This window comes from Thamnophis sirtalis, unplaced genomic scaffold (assembly GCF_051295495.1).
Source record: "Thamnophis sirtalis isolate CommonGarterSnake01/CBP01778 unplaced genomic scaffold, rThaSir2_p1.2 scaffold_6, whole genome shotgun sequence".
NCBI lineage: Eukaryota > Metazoa > Chordata > Lepidosauria > Squamata > Natricidae > Thamnophis > Thamnophis sirtalis.
Window position 1 is genome coordinate 77,137,740 of NW_028261386.1, and position 19,032 is coordinate 77,156,771.

The following is a 19,032-nucleotide window of genomic DNA, read 5'->3' on the forward strand; positions in this document are numbered from 1 at the left end:
ATAACGGTAAGCTCCCGGTACTTGTCCCAGCTTCTGCAAACCTAGCAGTTCGAAAGCATGTAAAAATGCAAGTAGAAAAATAGGGACCACTTTGGTGGGAAGGTAACAGCACTGCGCCTTTGGTGTTTAGTCATGCTGACCAGAGACATTTTAGGACAGCGCTGGCTCTTCAGCTTTGAAATAGATGAGCGCCACCCCCTAGAGTCAGGAATGACTAGCACATATATGCAAGGGGAACCTTTACAGCTGAAATTACAAGCATCCAAATATCAGACTAAATAAATTCTTGCGGATTTCTGAGTACTGCATGTAACATTTGGAATGCCGCTTTTCCTTTTTTCTCCTATCTCCGTTGAAAGGAAACAAGTCATATCCGGTGCAACCTTGATTTGGAGACAGACCACGTGATTGCGCATTTTTAACACGTTATGTACCGTGTTTAATTTCCGTTTTAAGAAGCCTTTGCGGAAAGTTTGATCAGCTCTTATAAGAAACAAAGAAGACATGGACCGTTCTTTTTTATTGACCATTCGTTTTCATTTAGCGAGCCCGCCAGGTAGAAGCAGCGCTCAACACGCCCTCGCGACTACTCTGACCTTCGCTAGAATCTTCTAGAACACATTGATCCCACCCGTCTGTTCCCATTGGTTGTTCCGCGAAACAAAGGGGCGGGACATTTTTGCCCGATTCACCAATCGTCTTCCAGGACCCAAAAGGCCGAGCAGGGGAGTTCGCTTCAACTCACGCTAGTTTTACGACACTCCCGGGCGGCCGATTCGCGTCTCATCCACCGATAGGCTTATAGGTCGCGATCGTGGGGGCGGAGCTTCCCATAAGGCCTCGCCTAGCCGTCCTCAATCCCTGCAGGCTTGTGCGCTGTTGCTGCCTCTGTCTCTTTGTCCGGGAAAATGGCGCTGGAGGGGGCTTTGGCGGTTTTTGGGGAGCGGAGCACCGGCGACAACGTCAGGACACAAAACGGTAAAATTCTCGGAAGCTCTCGGGCCTTAAGCCGCTACAGGCTCGAGCCACCGGAGAGTTAACGGTTCCTTCGCCGTTCGTCTCTGGCGCGTGGAAAGTTGGGCGTGGGCATCCAACGAGGCCGGCCGGGCTGTCTGAACTCGTGGTCTCGAGCAGGATGGCGTAGGCTCTGGGTGCGAAGTCGGCCCTACTGAAGCACGTGTACTTGATTAACCCGAAAGGGAAGAAAGATTGGCGGCGTCTCGTTAAGTGTCCGGAAAGGATTAGGAAGAAGGGGCCGCATTACAGTAACCTTACGGTCCTCTTCCCCCCCCCCCCCGTTCGGTTCTGCCTGGGCTCCATTTAGATCTGCCCGCTCTGCAACTGACATACAGTTATCCCTGATTCCCACGTGGGAGAATTTGAGTCACGCCCCGTATGAATGAGTATTAGGGTTTAGTTGCAACGGCACTGAAAAAAGTGACTTGTGACCATTTTTCACATCTGCGAAACGTTGCAGCACCCGAATGTTCACGAGGTTTGCATTTGGATGCTTGGCAAAGTGACTCAAGATTTGTGACAGTTGCAGTGTCCTGGGATTATGTGATCCCTATTTGCGATCTTCTGACAAGCAAAGCCGAGGGTGGGGAGCCAGATTCACTTAACAACCAAGTTACTAATTTAACAACTGCAGTTGTTAATATTTAACTAGTGTGGCAGGAAAAGTCATAAAATGGGGCAGAGCTCAGTTGACAAATTTCTCACTTAGCAACAAATTTGGGGGTCAATTGTGGTAAGTGGAGGACTGCCTGTAATACACTGGCAGTTGAGAAAAAGCTTGTTGCTGCACTTGGATGCAGAATCTCTTTGGGAGGGAAGATAAATTATCAGTGGGCTGTAAGAGTTTTAAAACCATAGTGAATATATTCAGCAGTTTAAAAGTAAGCTTGATAGTCGAAGCATTTTAGTCCTTTTTACACCATTTTTTTTTCAGAGTCAAATACTCCTTTATGTCCTATTAAAATATGTCATGAACTTCTGTTGAAGTTCTATGTCATTACTTCTGTTGAAGTTAGAGGTGTTTAAATTAAATGTCTCATTTCAGAGACATACAGTCTTGTAAAGTGGTTTGCCACAGTTTATATTTAAATACCAGTATCTAGCTTTCTGCTCCTGCAAGAAATAATGTGCAAAGCAGGCTATTGTAGAAAATAACTGGACTGGGTTCATTTTGATTATTAAATATCAGTATTGTGTTACAGTTAAAGTTCCAAAGTTTAGGAGGACAAAGACAGTGACAAACCACTTTTGTGTTGTTAAGTAAACAGCATGTTTCCATGTGGTTACCAGAAGCCCAGCTGAACTATGGGACTACTTTAATTATTTACATGTTAGAGAAGAAAACTACTGTAAATGCTGTCTCTTTTACTCTGGATCCTGTGGCATTATGCATTTATGCATCTCTTGTTTCAGTGTTAGGAGACAATGTAAAAATAGTGTTTGATTATCCAAGTATATATGAGATTTTTTTTTAAAAAGGGATGCTCTTATATTTGGATTGTCTGGATTGTCATACATTAATTTTCCTTGTTAAAATAATTCCAGAAGAAATTGCTAGGTGTTAGACAATGTCCCATTGTACTGCCTCTTATTTGCACTACAAAATAAGAGATAATCCTTATGGGATAAATAAATGTCTGTCATAGTCTGATGGAGAAGAATGAATATTAGCTTCTTTATATATATGAAATGGCAGAACAAAGCATTACAAAGACAAGTACAGTATTTCTAAGACTGAATCATGTTGTTCCTTTGTTGGTAGATGCAAAAATCCTGAAGATAATTATGCATAAAAGTCTTCATGTCTTAAATTTTGCTTATGATAAGCTGAATGGTTGGATCACAAACTATGCCCTGTGTATAAAGCTCCTGCTTTGTATAAGTTACAGCAGAGTCTGTTTTCAAATTCAACTACAAAATACGTTTGTGTGTAAATGAGACAGTAGTTAAATCCTAAACAAAATAGTAATTGCCAGTTTTATTGCCCAAATCTATTTGTTATTTTTAAAATATTTAAAAGCATGTATTTAGCACTTGCATTGCATCAGTTAAATTTTTAGAAAACAATTCTGCTTATGAAAAAAACAATCTTTTGTTGAAACAGTTACAGCTGCTGCTTCAATTGCTAATATTGTAAAGAGTTCACTGGGTCCAGTTGGCTTGGATAAAATGCTGGTGGATGACATTGGTGTAAGTAGATCTTCCTTTTTTGAAACTACCAGTAGAAAATAATGTGTCTTAAATTTAAAAGTAGGAAGCTGAGTAATCATTTTATTCAAGGTAGCCATTAATATGGTGGGAGGGTTTTTCCTCCACCCCAGCATTCTTTCCGTCTCCCTGATCTGAAAAAGAAGAAAAAAATCCTTTACCTCTACCTCTGTATGTATGTAGTTTTCCCACAGGTGTCAAAAAAGTCTAGAATACTCAGAAATCTATCATAAATAGCCAAACTAATAGCTTCTTCTTTTGCTCTGGAATAGCCAAAAAAAACACAAAAACACCTTGGTAGCAGTTTTTGGACTGCCTCACTAAGTCAACATTTATTTTTAACTTTGTACTATATTTCTAAAATAAAAAAGAAATAGAAACAGAATAAACAAAAACAGGATAAATAGAATTTAAAAAATGGCCAATAGTATTCCTGGCATTAGCCAACGATGGCATTCAAGCTCCTCTGTTTCTTTTTCTTTGCTTCTTTAGCTTTAATTTGATAGAGGTACTTTCACACTGATGTTTCCATATCAGGAAAATATTTTCCATATCAGGAATATATTTTGAACCAGTCACAGTCAGCCCAACCCACTTCATGAGGTAGTGGTTGTATGGAAAATAGGAAGAGGAAGGACAATTAGGTTGTAAAAAATACGGGTGGGATGAAACTAAATAGTAATTCTAGAACTTAATAAGGACAGTAGCATATTCTTACACATTTAATACATTTATATAGCCACACCTCACACATAGGTGGATCTGGGTGGCTTACAAAATTTAAAAAACCCACCATATAACCCTCTCCACTGCCATTCCCCATGGCATCAACAACACAATCAAATCAGCCACTTGATTGGGTCTGTTTCCATTTATAGTCACCAGGCTCATTGACAAAACCATGATTTTTAGAGGATAGATTATGCAAAGAAAGCAGCTATTATTTAGCAGTACCTACTGTTGGATTGTTAGCTATATGATGGTTACATAACTGAATACATCACTAATTGAAAGGCAACTATTTATTATATTCTGTGATCCAATCGATATTAAGCTTCATGAATTATTTTTGTGTATTTGGAATATTAGGATGTGACCATTACTAATGATGGTGCAACTATCCTGAAATTGTTGGAGGTAGAACATCCTGCTGCAAAAGTATTGTGTGAACTAGCAGAATTGCAAGACAGAGAAGTTGGAGATGGGACTACTTCTGTGGTATGTATGGTTATATTATATTCTCTCATGACCATATCAACATTGAAGTAGCATTAATCATATTTAAAACTTACATTTTTTAATGCAAGTATGTGAAATTAACCTCTGTCCCTTTTAATAATTTATAGCACCAAAACAGCACTAGCTCTGGCACTGTCTTCAGTTAAAATACAGTTTCACATGGATATGAAGAATTAGCATGATGTGTCTTCACAGACGCTACAATTCTAAATCCATTTTTAGGGCTAGTTAAATTTGCCTCTAAAAGATGAAACAAAAACATTCCCATTTAACTACCATTTATTTCCTCTACATAATAAATGGCTATGCTTATGGGATAAAGGAATGACTGCCAAAGTCTGAAGGAGAAGACTAACAATATCTTTTTCCTATATGAAGTGGCAGAACATATTATAGAATAATTTTAATTCTATGCAGGTAGTCCTCAAATATTTGTTCAGTGACTGTTGAAGATACAATTATGCTGAACAAGGAGAGTTATGGACAGTTTTTCAAGTTGTGATGGTCACAGTGTCCTCTGCGATCATGTGATCACAATTTGTGTCCTTGGAAACCGATCCACAATTACAGTGATCACAGGGTTCTGGGGTTACATGATTACCATTTATGGTCCTCACTACTGGCTTCCAACAAGCACAGTCAATGGAGAAGTCAGCAGGAGATCATAAATGGTAATCATGGGACTATGATGCTACAATTGCATGAGATTACTAACAACTGCAGCTGGAAATGGCTTTGTAAATTGATGTGCAAATGTGCTTTTATGACCACATCACTTAGTGACGGTGTTGCTGGTCCCAATTATATAGCTAATGAAGGGCTACTTTCAGAAAAAGAAGGCATGTATTTAATTGTGATGTGATCAACATCACAATTTAATTGTGACAAATGTGAGCAACTAACATTTTAATTTCTTGTCTATAGCCAGAGCTTGCTTATTATCTTGCCAACCTACTAAAAGAAATGCAAAAACTTGAGGACAACTAATCATTTTAAACTCTAATGATGGATTAAATAGTTTGTAATACAAGAATTTAAATCCAGAAAACGTTCTTAGGCTCCCAAGATAACTCTAGGGTAGCCTTCCCTTGGGATATTTTTACAAGTACATGCCAATGAGCTTGGCTATTCTAGGTCAGTCTTTTAGTTACGGTCAACAGCATCTGAAATGTCAGCTAAAGGCCTGTGCACTTCCTTGCCTTCAATGTGGCAAAATTATTTTCAGATTATTTTTTGTCCTGGCTGGTTCATTCTACCTCCATGGCTTCTCATTAATTTGTGATTATATTCCATGATCGTAGGGAATATAATATAGCTCTTTCAATGTTGAAAATTTCCAAGAAAATTAGATGTTCTGCACAACTTCAGGCTCAATAGTATTCAAAAGAAAAAGTTCTATACACCTGTAACTTGGACCGTGTGTTAGAGTAAATTGAATAGCTCTGCTTCCCGAAACAAATACACCTTATGAGTTTTTCAAGATGAAATAAAATTTATGTGCGTTTTTTATTTTTGATTTGTTTGCATCAAGGGCATAACTTTTTCACAGTAGTTTTAAATAAAATGTTCTCTTTCATAGGTAATTGTTGCTGCAGAACTTTTGAAAAATGCAGATGAATTGGTGAAACAGAAAATTCATCCGACTTCTGTCATTAGTGGCTATCGTCTTGCTTGCAAGTAAGACCTACTAATACACTTAAATGATAAATTGTATAAAATATAATGGGAAAATTTTACAATTAAGTTTCAAAGTTTCAGCTAATGCATTTTTTAAAATCAATATAGCATTTTTCAAATATCGATGGTCCACATAACTCTTTTTCAAATATTGATGACTTCCTATCAATGATGAGGTAACTGACAAATAGATAGAGCCCTTTCACTGAGGGTTCTATGATGCTGGAGTGCTGTTATCTGCCCGCAATAACAATCAACTGGAAAGCTAGTTTTGAACATAGATGCAAGCAGGTGTTTATGAGTGAGCATGTAAAAGATAAACTTTGTCAGAACGGATTTCACCAATGGAAAGAAAGGATTGTTGTTACTGTCTTAATGTTTGAGGGTTATAGTACAATTTTAGATTTGTTAGAATTCATTGTGCTACCTATACCAAGTTGTAATAAAGCATAAGGGTTTAGGGGCAAGTTGGTCAACAATAGTCTGACTTTCATTGACAGGGAACACTTTGTTCCCATTTTATCCTTTGGCCAAATGAATATTTATCTTTATATAAATCAGTCTATAACTCTACCCCATAGTATTTTGGTCCTGGCTTTTAAGTTGGTTCACTTCGTATTTAATGTTTTAATATTTTATACCTGTGTTTATCATATTTATAAAGTGCCCAGAGTCATTTGTCAATTAGATGGGTGGCATATAAATTTAATAAAACTGATCTAGCTGTTCTGCTAATGTATCTGTCATGATGGCAGCATATCTCAATCTTGATAGCATAATAGGGATTTTGCTAGAATATAGAATTGACCTATATTTCCCATGAAATCTTTAAATTGTTTGAAGCTTTTATGTTTAATGATTAAGTGCACTATAGATATGATATGCTTTGTTTAAAAACTAGATATGCATTTTTAAATGTTTAGTGATACGTTTTAAAATATTAGAAAGCAAGAAAATGCAGGGCCAATTTACTGTTTGGGGGACAGAACATTCTGGTTCTCTTTTCTTCTGGAAAACTCCAGAAGTAAATAGTTGGTCCACTCACCAGAATGGCCACAATTGTATAGTCTGGAAGAAAATAGAACTTACAATGATCCCTGAAGTAGTAAGTTTTGCACACTCCTATTATATGTATTTTAATCAACATTTTTAAATTGAAAGCTTTCAGTTTGAATTCTGATGATTCTGTGAAAATACTGAGTTTCTGAGTTTCTTTTCCCCAACAGAGAGGCAGTTCGCTACATCAATGAAAATTTGGTTATTAATTCAGATGAGTTGGGCAAAGACTGTCTTATTAATGCAGCAAAAACATCAATGTCATCCAAAATCATAGGAGTGTATCCTTTCACAGAGAAAACTTAGGAACGGGTATTGTGTAGAAATCAAATACTGACTGAAGTATTTAACTTCTGAAGAAAAATGGCATTTTTATTAGCATTTGTAATTCTCAGTGTTGTGAGACATATAGGATTTACATTTCATGTATTAGATTATGTTAACCTTAACAGTATTCTTGTAGTGACAGTGACTTCTTTGCCAACATGGTAGTAGATGCTGTACTTGCAGTAAAATATACAGATCAAAAGGGACAACCACATTATCCTATCAGCTCTATCAATGTTTTGAAGGCACATGGTCGCAGTCAGAAAGAGAGTATTCTTGTAAATGGCTATGCATTAAATTGTGTTGTGGGCTCCCAAGGTAAGATCATCCCACCCTATAAAGCAGTAAATAGACATAATTTTAAAAGTAATCACAGTTTTATATTTGCATATAAACAAGTTTTTAGAAATGGTATTTTTGACTGATGTTGGCTAGCTAGAAGAAATAATATAACAACATAGAGGTTGAAATTATTTTACACATTTGTAATAGAGTTGAGGCAAGTATTTTCAGATATATGATCATCCACTTTGGTTGAATGGAGATGACTTTTCTAAATCAGGTTTGTACTTTCCCTATCAGGGTAAGGTATTAGTTAGGTATGATTATAAGTTTAAATTTAATAGTCAGTTTAACTTTCCCCCCATAAATTGTCTGAAAGCATTTGACCAGGGCAGAAAGTGATAGTTCAAAGACTGAGAAAAGTGATAGGATTCATAATGGAACACAGAAATTCTTCGTTATAAATGTATTCTCCTATGGTGAACAGAAGACATCGGGAAACTTTTTGTTTCCACAAGAAAAGTAATTGTTTTTATACATCTCTTAGGGAAGAAAATTTTCTGATAAATTGATGATTGTGCAAGGTGATCTCCGAACATTTAGCTTTGTATTTCAGTAGTAATTAAGCAGAAATATAATTCACTTGATGTATGCAATGATATGCCTTCAAAATCTTGGAAGCAAAGGTGGCACGCGGAACCATTTGTCAGGGCACACGAGGCATTGCCCTGTCAGCTGGCCAGCGCGCATGCGTGCGCTGGCCAGCTGAGTTCAGCCTTTTTTTTTTAGTACATTTTATTTTCATTTTCATACACTCACATGTATACACCATACAGTATTAAACAATAATTGCATCAATTTCTCTTGTCGACAATGCCCCCCAAAATAAAAGCCCAATATACCTCTTCCATTCTCCATACACCTCTTTCTTCCACCACCCTCCAACTTTCTATCTTCCCTCCATCATCTCCCTCTACCCTACTTCCCCTCGCCCTCTACCACTCCTCTCTCCAGATCCGCTGCCCCCTTTTTGCCTTCCTCCCCACCCTCTCTCCCATCCCTCTCTACCCATCTTTCTTCTTTCCTCCTCCTCCTCCCCTTGGTGTATGTATTTCCACTATATGTTAATGTACTTGGCTTATCCTATTTTTAAAGAAAAAAATATAGAAAAACAGTATACATGTGAAGTCACATTGCATTGAGATCTAACACATCGTGTCTAGCCTAATATGTATCCCTCCCTCCTCCCCCCCCCCCGAATTCCCAGAACCCGTACACGGTATAGATTTTTAACAAACACAGTCTAAAATCTATTGAGAAAAAAGAAATAAAGAAATTAATAACATCTCTACATTGATCTTAGCTTCTTCTTGTTAAGCTAACTTTAAACAATTTAAATCATTCCTGATCTTAAGCATAGGCTAATTGGAATTTCTTGGTCCTGTATTTATTTTGTATATAGTCAATCCATTTTTTCCAGTCTCGTTTATATCTCTCATTTGAATGATCTTTAAGATATGCCGATATTTTAGCCATCTCGGCTAAATTTGTAACTTTCAATGTCCATTCTTGAGTTGTAGGCAGGTCTTCCTTCTTCCACTATTGCGCCACCAACAGTCTTGCTGCCGTTATTAAATGCAGGATCAAGTTAGTCTCTACCGCTGTAAAGTCAGTACTTATACCTAGCAAAAATAACTGAGGAGTAAATTTATCCTTTTAAAGATATTTTGCATAATCCACCATATTTTTATCCAAAATGCCTTAACCGTTTGGCAAGTCCACCATATATGGAAATAGGTAGCACTGAGAGAACCACATCTCCAACATTTGGGTTGTAAATTCGGATACATAGAAGCCAGCTTTTTAGGATCTAAATGCCATTTATAGAACATCTTGTAAAAATTTTCTCTCAGGTTTTGAGCTTGTGTAAATTTCACATTTCTTACCCAAATTTTTCCCCATGTATCCAACGTTATTGGTTCTTCAATATTTTGAGCCGACCTTACCACACAATCTTTAACTAACTCTGTTTCCGAATCTATCTGTACTAATACATTGTATATCCTCTATATGCATTAAACTTTGATCTCTTATTTGTTTAAATAAGTTGTCCTCAATTTGGACAAAACCAATTTTTTGATCTATTTTCCACCTGGCCTGTAATTGCCCATACTGGAACCATGTTTGAACTGCCTTCTCCTCTTTTAATACCTCTAAGGATTTTAATTGTAGTGCCCCTCCTTCCAAAATAAGAAGCTGTCTATAAGTAATTCTATCCTGTTTTTGTGCCATATTTATATTTTCAATTGCATGTCTAGGAATTAGGTATCTTATCATTTAATTTTTTCCAAACCCGCAGTAAAGTATTTCTTAAGATATGACTTTTAAAGTTTTTGTCCAGTTTTTTATTAAATAACAAGTAAGCATGCCAACCATATACCAGATCATATCCCTCAAGGTTCAGTATCCTATCATTAGTTAAATTGATCCAATCACTAATTACGGACAACAACACTGCATCATAATATAGTTTTAAATTGGGTAGTTTCAAGCCTCCCCTCTCGCGTATATCTTGCATTATTTTCAGCTTTACTCTCGGCTTCTTTCCTGCCCATACAAATTTATTGATACCCTTCTGCCATTCTAAAAGATTCGCATCTTTTTTAAGTATAGGTAACATTTGGAAAAGAAATAAAAATTTTGGTAAGATATTCATTTTCACTGCCGCGATTCTTCCCAGCAAAGATAAGGATAACTTCTCCCATTTTTTCATCTCTATCTTTATACTATGCCAGAGTGGTTCATAATTATACTTGTATAATTTCCCATTTGAGATTGCAATATTAACTCCAAGATATGAAATATGAACGCAGCAGGGATTTGATTGTTCTTTCCCAAGTATTCTAATGCATTAATAATTAATCTAACATTACTTTTCATCTGTCTCCCTTGCATAAAACCTGTTTGATCAGCGTGTATCAATTGTTGGATAACCAGCATTAACCTATTTGCTAGTATTTTAGTAAAAATTTTGTATACATTAAGTAATGAAATAGGTCTGTAGTTTTTTGGTTGAGTAGTATCTTGATCTTTGCGTATCAAAGATATAAAGGCTGTCTTCCATGAAGGAGGTACCTTACCTTCCATTTGAATCTTATTAAATAATTCTCTAAGAGGTTCTACCATTTCCAACTGTAAGTTTTTATAATAAGCCGCTGTCAAGCCATCTGTGCCTGGAGCCTTCCCTGACTTTAACTGTTTAATTACCTGTAAAATTTCCCCCGAGGTTATTGGTTGATTCGATTTTTGCCTGTGTTGTTCTTTAACTAAGGGTATTTTTTCTTTATCTAAGTATTTGTCTATATCTAAACCATTAATTTTATCCCCCTTATACAACTCTGTAAAAAATGTCTTTTTTACGGAATGCCTTTTGAATCTCATCCTGTTGAAATACCTCCTTCCCTTTGTAGGTCAATTTAGATATATTTTGAATTTTCTTTTTTTTCCTAATCTGATAAGCTAACCACCTGCCAGGTTTATTTGCATTACAAAAAGTATTGTGTTTTGCGTATAATAAACTGGTGGCTACCTGGTCGGAGATCAACATATCAAATTGGGATTTTAATATGGTGATTGCTTCCTTGACCTTTGTATCGGCTGGATTCATTGTTAACTCCAACTCTTTCCTCTTAATTTCCTCCTCTAACTCTGTTCGTTTTACCCCTTGTTTATGTCTGTGATTTATTTATATTTATCAATACTCCTCTCATATACTCTTTGCTTGCATCCCATACAGATTCCATAGGTGTATCCTTATTCATGTTAAAAACAAAGTATTCAGTTAGCAATTTTTTACAATCATTGATATACTTTTCATATCTAAATAAGTTTTCATTCAATCTCCAAGACCTTCTTGCTTGTACCACCCCTCCCAATTCCATCCAGACTAGGTTATGATCCGAAAGGACCCTAGCCGCAATCTTTGTCTTTTTCACCCTAGAAAGCAAATCATTAGTGGTTAATATGAAATCAATCCTGGAAAAGGATTGATGCCTATCAGAAAAAAAGGTAAAATCATATTCCTCTGCATTTCTTTCTCGCCAGATATCTCTCAGTTCAAAGTCATCCATCATGTCAAAAAAGGATTTAGGTAGTTTTGCTCGTATCTTAGTGTTTGGGCGAGAAATCTTCTTATCTCTCTTGGTATCTATAACACCATTCCAGTCACCCACTAATATACAAGACCTATAATCCCACTGTACTAATTTAGCGTGAAGATTTCTATAGAAACTGTCTTGCTGTTGATTAGGAGAATAAATTCCCCAAAACAATGTCTTTTTCCATTCTAGGATTAGATCTAATGCAATGTACCTTCCATAGGGATCTGCTTCAATTAATTCAGCTTTCATATTTTTTCTTAAGTATACAACTATACCATTTTTCTTTTCCATAGCAGAAGCTACAAAATGTTGACCGAATCTTGGGTTACCCAGATATTTTTGATCGGTTGATTTAATATGAGTTTCTTGTAAACAAATTATATCATTCTTGAACTGTTTAAGATAGTGAAATATTTTCCTTCTCTTCTGTGGAGAATTCAATCTGTTGACATTCCATGTTAAAATCTTAGTTGTCACCTTTGGTTAGCTGAAGCTTTTTTAGAGCCTCCTGCATGGCCTGTTTAACCTTTGGCCTAGCTCCTCCCACGGCTTCTGAGGTTGTTGCTCCATTCGTCTGGTAATCATACGGCTAGGTCTCTGTTCCTTAACACCTTGCGCTTCTAGAGGAGAGAGATGATCCATCTTATCTGGTAGTTGTTTGATTTGCTGTCTGTCTTGTCTTTCTTGTGATCTTTCTCTGGGTCCAGAAGATGCAGAATGTCCAACCTTCAAAATATTATGGTAGAAATCTCAGGCTTTCCATACGGAGTTGAGACGATATCTTTGCCTGTCCAGTGTAAGTATGATGCCAAATGGCGCGTCCCATCTGTACTGTATCTGATGATTTCTAAGTTCTTCAACTAAAAAGGCATAATCTCTCCTGGCTCTTAGCATTTGAGGTGGTATCTTTTTCAGAACTGTCAGATCTTGACCCCCAATCTGGAGCTTAGTTTTATAAGACTCTTGTAATATCGTGTTTCTGAGCTCTCTTGTAGTGAAATATATAACAATGTCTCGAGGAAGCTGCTTCTGCTTTGCCACCCAAGAGTTAACGCGATAAACTTTGTCGATTTGCCAGTCAAACTGAGCCCCCGGTCTTCCCACCAGATTATCAAAAGCTTCTGAAAGAATCTGTTTCAGGTTTTCCTGTTTTTCTTCACGCAACCCCCTTACTCTTAATGCGAGTTCCATTTGTCTGTACTGTATCATAATAATTTCTTTTTCAGCATTTTCAACTTTTTGTTGCACCGCCTCTGTTTTCAATGTCAAATTAGTATTAGCTTGATTAAGATCCTCTAAACTATCTTCAACTCCTGAAACATGTTCTGTCAGTACAGTTACAAGCCCCAGCATATCATCTTTAATTTTAGCAACCCTGGCATCAATTTTATCATACAAGTCCTCCTTAAGTTCTTTTATCTCCTCTTTTATCTCCTCTTTAAAATCTTTCAGTTTGTTTTCCACTTTAATTGTCAGCATGTTATGAGCTTCACTCAGTTCTCTCAGGAAGAGTTCTGTCGTTAGTAACTCTCCAGTAGGGGGCATAGAGGGCGGTGGCTGCGACTTTGTACCAAGTATTGGCAATGTGCTTCTGGGGGCTGAAGGAGGGGGTTTCAGATTAGGATTTGGTTTTGAGACCATTCCAAGTTTTATCTTCAAGCAATTAGGAAAACTCTACTGGCCCGCTATACAGTTGTGGAAAGAGGTACTAAATCACCCCTTTATTTTGAGGTTTTTTTAAAAAAAAAAACTTCGTAGGACTTTGCAGAAGGTTTCAAAAAATAAGCATTGTAACGAAACAGTTCAGCATATTCATCACCGTTTTGAATGTCTCTATATTAGCAAAGAGTCTTTTAAAAGTGAAACTAATTAGTAAAGATCTGTTGGCCGGCTGTGACGCAAAATAATAAATCACTCCCTTCCTTTGAAGTTTTGAAACTCCGTATAACTAGATAAACATTGTTACTCAGCAATTCAACTGGCTCGTCGCCATTTTAAGTGCCTCTTTAAATAGATAAAATAACGGACGAGGATCTTGTAAAAAAGAAGCTAGGATTTAAATAAACAATTAATGCTCTCGCATACGAGTTCCGCTCGTTTTGAAATCAAGTAATTCAGTCTTTGTTCTGAGTGGGAGGGACGCTTACTTTGTGCTGCAAAGCAGCTGGAGATTTCCAGCACGGAACAGTTCTGCCTTCAGCTGGCCCCCCTCTCTTCGCAGACACCGAATCTGCAAAGATCAGAAAGGCATTTGCTCGACAAAACTTCTCTCCTTCCCTTCTTGCCCGAAGAGTAAGGTGTCTGTCAGATGTCTGATAGATGATCATCTAAACAGATAACGCGACTGGTAATTCGGGAGCAGCTATGTTTAGCTGCTTCCATCAGTAAGTCCCGCCCAGGAAGTCTGAGTTCAGCCTTTTTTAAAGCCATTTTTTGCCCAGGCTCCAGAGGCTTTATAGAAGCCCGGGCAGGGCGAAAAGAGCCCCCCCGGAGGCTTCAGGAGCTTCCCTGAAGCCTCCAGAGCGCAAAAAAACTGGCCTTATGGGCAAACAGGAAGTTTGGAAACAGACTTCCGGTTTGCTCGGAGGGTCAGCTTAAGCCTTCCAGAGGCTCCTGAAGGTCCCTGAAGCCTCACTTCCTGTTTGCTGGTAGGGTCCTTTTTAGTCCTATGGAGGCTTCAAGGAAACCTCCTGAAGGTTCCTGAAGCCTCGGGGGGGCTTAAACCAACCCTCCGAGCAAACCGGAAGTGACTTCCAGTTTGCTCGTAGGGTCCTTTGTAGTCCTCTGGAGGCTTCAGGGAAGCCTCCTGAAGGTCTCTGAAGCCTCCGGGGGGGGGGGGGGGGCAGGGGAGGCTGTTTTCACCCTCCCCAGGCTCCTATAAAGCCTCTGAAGCCTGGGGAGGGCGAAAAAAGCATGGAAAAATGGGGCGGTCTCTCATGAGCGCATGCACACTGGGGGGAGTCGAACGTTGCATTATGGGTGCGGCACATCCACACACGACCTCCCTGCGCTCTTCCCCCCCATGGCACGAGAGCCAAAAAATGTTCATCACTGATCTAACCTCACTATTTATAATGAAGTGGGACCTTTTCCGTTTCGGAAAGCATATACAAGTCAATTTTTATAATGCTTATAAAAGTGAATAGATGTAAACTGAGGGATAACTGTGAAAAGAAGTTATCACTGTGTTTTAGATGCATTAAAGTTTTATATAGAATCTTAAGAGCATTTTTCTTTTTCTTTTAGGTATGCCTAAGAGAATAGTTAATGCCAAAATTGCATGCCTTGATTTCAGCCTACAGAAAACTAAAATGAAGCTTGGTGTTCAGGTGCTAATCACAGACCCAGAAAAACTGGAACAGATTAGACAGAGGTATTCTATAGACACAGCTTTTTAAACTGAAATGATGCTGATTGGCAGCTTTGAAATAGGAAAAATAAATCAATCTGTATATTTCTATCATTTGTCCCACTTAGTAAGAGAATGGCATCTTAAATCCAAAGTTTGACTAAGAATGTGACAGTATTCTGTCAAACATTCTTTCTATATCCAATAGCTACATTAATCTGTAATTTGCAAGATCTGGTTAAGTTTAATTTATCATTCCTGTACCTAGTTTTTTAAAAGTTAGTAATGCCTTTTATTTATTGATAGTATCCTGAAATATCTCCCTTGAATTAGTGTTAAAAATTAACCAAAAGATCCAATGTAATAATGGAGAAATAGATTTCATCTATACTTGATTTTTGAGGGAGGCATAGTTAAAGTATTATTTTGACACACTTCCAACAATTTTATTTAAAAACTTTTGTGATTCTCTTGAATTTAAGTTCATAGTTTAATCGGTGTGCACTTTCTTATGCAGAGAGGCTGACATCACTAAAGAAAAAATTCAGAAGATCTTGGTTACAGGAGCAAATGTTATTTTGACCACTGGAGGCATTGATGATATGTGTCTGAAATACTTTGGGGATGCTGGTGCTATGGCAGTGCGCAGAGTTCTAAAAAGAGACCTTAAACACATTGCTAAGGCTTCTGGAGGTAATTACAGGCATCTCTAAATATGATCACAGTTTACATGTCTTGTCAATACAGAGCTTAATTATGTAGAACGGGGGCCCAACCCCTAAGTCCATAGCCTGTTGGGAAATGGGTTGCACAAGCAATGGATGAGTGCACAAGCGTATAAAGCTACATTTGCGCAATAGGTGCACGTGTGCAAAACAAATCAAAGCCCACCCTGCTGCTGTCTGTTCATAGAACCAGAAAGGTTAGGATTGCTGATGTAGAAGATTACTAATGTTCCTTCAGACTAGTAGATATATACAATTGTGATTTTATCAAATCTTTTTTACTTTGTGTTAGCCACTGTTTGTTCTACTCTGGCAAATCTGGAAGGTGAAGAAACTTTTGAAGTATCAATGCTGGGACAAGCAGAAGAGGTGGTTCAAGAACGAATTTGTGATGACGAATTGATTTTAATTAAAAAGTAAGGAAATACCTACCTTATATAATTTGTAATGAATGCATTTTGTTGTAACCTTTGAAAATATTTCCCATTTAATTGCTGCCATGCTATTTTCAAATTGTATGAGCAGTTATACGCGTGGGATAGATTGATTTTAGTCCCCCTATAATGTTGAGACAGTAAATGTCTTGACTTCGTTGATGGACTTGGACACACTCAATTCTACCATTTTCCTACCCTCAAGGTTAGATAATTATTTCACAAGGAATTTTTTTCTCTTTCTGAAACAGTACTAAAGCACGGACCTCAGCTGCTATTATATTACGAGGAGCAAATGACTTCATGTGTGATGAAATGGAGAGGTCTTTGCATGATGCTCTTTGTGTAGTCAAAAGAATATTAGAGTCAAAGTCTGTTGTACCAGGAGGGGGTGCAGTTGAAGCAGCACTTTCCATTTATCTAGAAAATTATGCAACCAGCATGGTAAGTATTTAGTTAAAGTTTAAATTAAGTTTTTCTTAGGAAATCAGACTTCTATTAATATTCAGTCCTATCTATATCTGAAAAGTTTATAGAACTGGGACTGGAGGGGGCCATTTAACTATCAAGTCCTATATCCTGCTTGGTGCAGACCATATTAAAGCTTTATTTATGGTGGCTATCCAGTCTTCATTTCAGCACATCCAGCAAGTATAGCTTCATTACCTCTCTGTATTATTTCATCATATATTAACTTAAATATTAATAAAATTTTTCTTCAAATTAGGGGTCACGGGAACAGCTTGCTATAGCAGAATTTGCAAGATCTCTTCTAGTTATTCCAAATACGTTAGCAGTTAATGCTGCTCAAGATGCTATAGATCTTGTTGCAAAGCTCAGAGCATTTCACAATGAAGCACAAGTGAATCCAGATCGCAAAAATTTGAAGTGGTAAGTGTGCATAGAATTGATGGCGACATGAGAATATTGATTTGCTTTATGCATGTTTGCTTAATCTTGTTGAATCCGAATTGGGCATCCAAGGTCAAAATGATTTCTAGTTTTAAGATGCCTAGCATACAGTTTAAAGAAAGTGTTGGTGTTTGGTCTTATATAATGTGGAGTGTTCTTGATATTTATCAGAAGAAATGGAGTGGTATGTGTATTTGGGTGTGCAAAATCTAGAGATTGAGGTAGAATTTGAGGCCACTCCTCCGCCTGACTCCCCGCAGATTAACCTCAGTCTTTGGCCCAGAAAGAGTACTTTTCTGACTCTCGGCTTGGCTTCAGAGGTTTTTGCCTTAAGGTTTTAGTTCGTGTTTTTTCCTACTTGTGATTCCTCCCACCTCTCTCCCTCGAGTCTCTGTACTGCTGCCTTTTTAACTTTTTACCTTTGCACAAGCTGGTCTTGCTGCACTAACAGGAGTCCCGCACCGCTGGACAGTTAGAGAGGAGGCTCCGGGCTGTGAGCTTGAAACAAACTTTCCTTGGGACTTCACAAACGTTTTAATTTGGAGTATTAACTTCTGGAAAACGTATGAACCTTAGCAGAATCAGCATGCCCTGACCGGAAATTGCCATTGTTTGGAATATTTGGATTTTTTTATGCTACACATTATCTATTTACCCTATATCAGTGATGGTTAACCTTTTTGGTACCGAGTGCCCAAAGTGCGCACCTGTATCCCCAAAATGCAATGTGAGCTTGTTGATCAGAAAGGTCGGCAGTTTGAATCCCTAGTACTGCATAACAGTGAGCCCCCTATTACTTGTCCCAGCTTCTGCCAACCTAGCAGTTCAAAAGCATGTAAAAATGCAAGTAGAAAAATAGGGACCACTTTGGTGGGAAGATAAGTGTTCCGTGCACCTTTGGCATTTAGTCATGTCAGCCACATGACCCTGGAGATGTTTTCAAACAGCACTGGCTCTTTAGCTTTGAAACAGATGAGCACCACCCCCTAGAGTCGAATGACTAGCATATATGTGTGAGGGGAACCTTTACCTTTATTAAGTACTATTTGATTTATGTTGCATTTGATGCTGAAAAATTTGAAGTTGTTTCAGGTTCAGGTTTTGAGAATACTGAAGACATTTGAAATGTACATTCCAGTTTAAAACACTATTTCTTTTTCTTTTTTTAAGGATCGGTCTTGATTTAATCAATGGGAAACCACGTGACAATAAACAAGCTGGTGTATATGAGCCTACTGTAGTCAAAACAAAGAGTTTAAAGTTTGCAACAGAAGCAGCAATTACTATTCTTCGAATTGATGATCTTATTAAGTTGCACCCTGAAAGTAAAGGTGAAAAAGGAGGATGCTATGAAGATGCAGTTCAATCTGGAGCAATTGAAGACTAAATGAATTTTTATTTGCCTATTCCTGTGAAATTTTCTCAAGTCTGTATTAACTAGTATGTTGATGAAAGCAAGCTGTCAGACTTCTGCATAACTAGCAAATAAATGAAATATGGCCATATTTTGTATTTGTATCAGTAGTATAATGCAGATTGTAAAGGGGAAGATGTTGGAGAAAACCTGAGGGCTTCAGCACTAATAAAGTCAAGTTACAGCCAAACACATAGCTTTTGGTGCATTTCTTGTAAGTATTTTGCTACTG

General features: G+C 37.6%; 1 protein-coding gene and 2 non-coding genes across 3 annotated transcripts; all 3 read left to right on the plus strand.

Moving 5' to 3' along the window:
* Positions 1-822: 822 nt before the first annotated feature.
* TCP1 (t-complex 1) lies at positions 823-18,990 on the plus strand. Its single transcript, XM_014051905.2, has 12 exons — positions 823-978; positions 3,122-3,207; positions 4,315-4,443; positions 6,044-6,141; positions 7,368-7,478; positions 7,661-7,842; positions 15,213-15,339; positions 15,833-16,008; positions 16,333-16,456; positions 16,726-16,918; positions 17,202-17,365; positions 18,557-18,990. The coding sequence occupies exons 1-12, from the start codon at positions 909-911 to the stop codon at positions 18,771-18,773; spliced, it is 1,677 nt and encodes a 558-aa protein (XP_013907380.1). The 5' UTR covers positions 823-908; the 3' UTR covers positions 18,774-18,990.
* Positions 2,587-2,724, plus strand: LOC148045039 (small nucleolar RNA SNORA29). The gene has a single exon (XR_015697224.1). It is a non-coding gene; the product is annotated as a small nucleolar RNA SNORA29 (small nucleolar RNA).
* On the plus strand, positions 4,725-4,859 carry LOC148045040 (small nucleolar RNA SNORA29). Its single transcript, XR_015697222.1, has one exon. It is a non-coding gene; the product is annotated as a small nucleolar RNA SNORA29 (small nucleolar RNA).
* Positions 18,991-19,032: the final 42 nt, after the last annotated feature.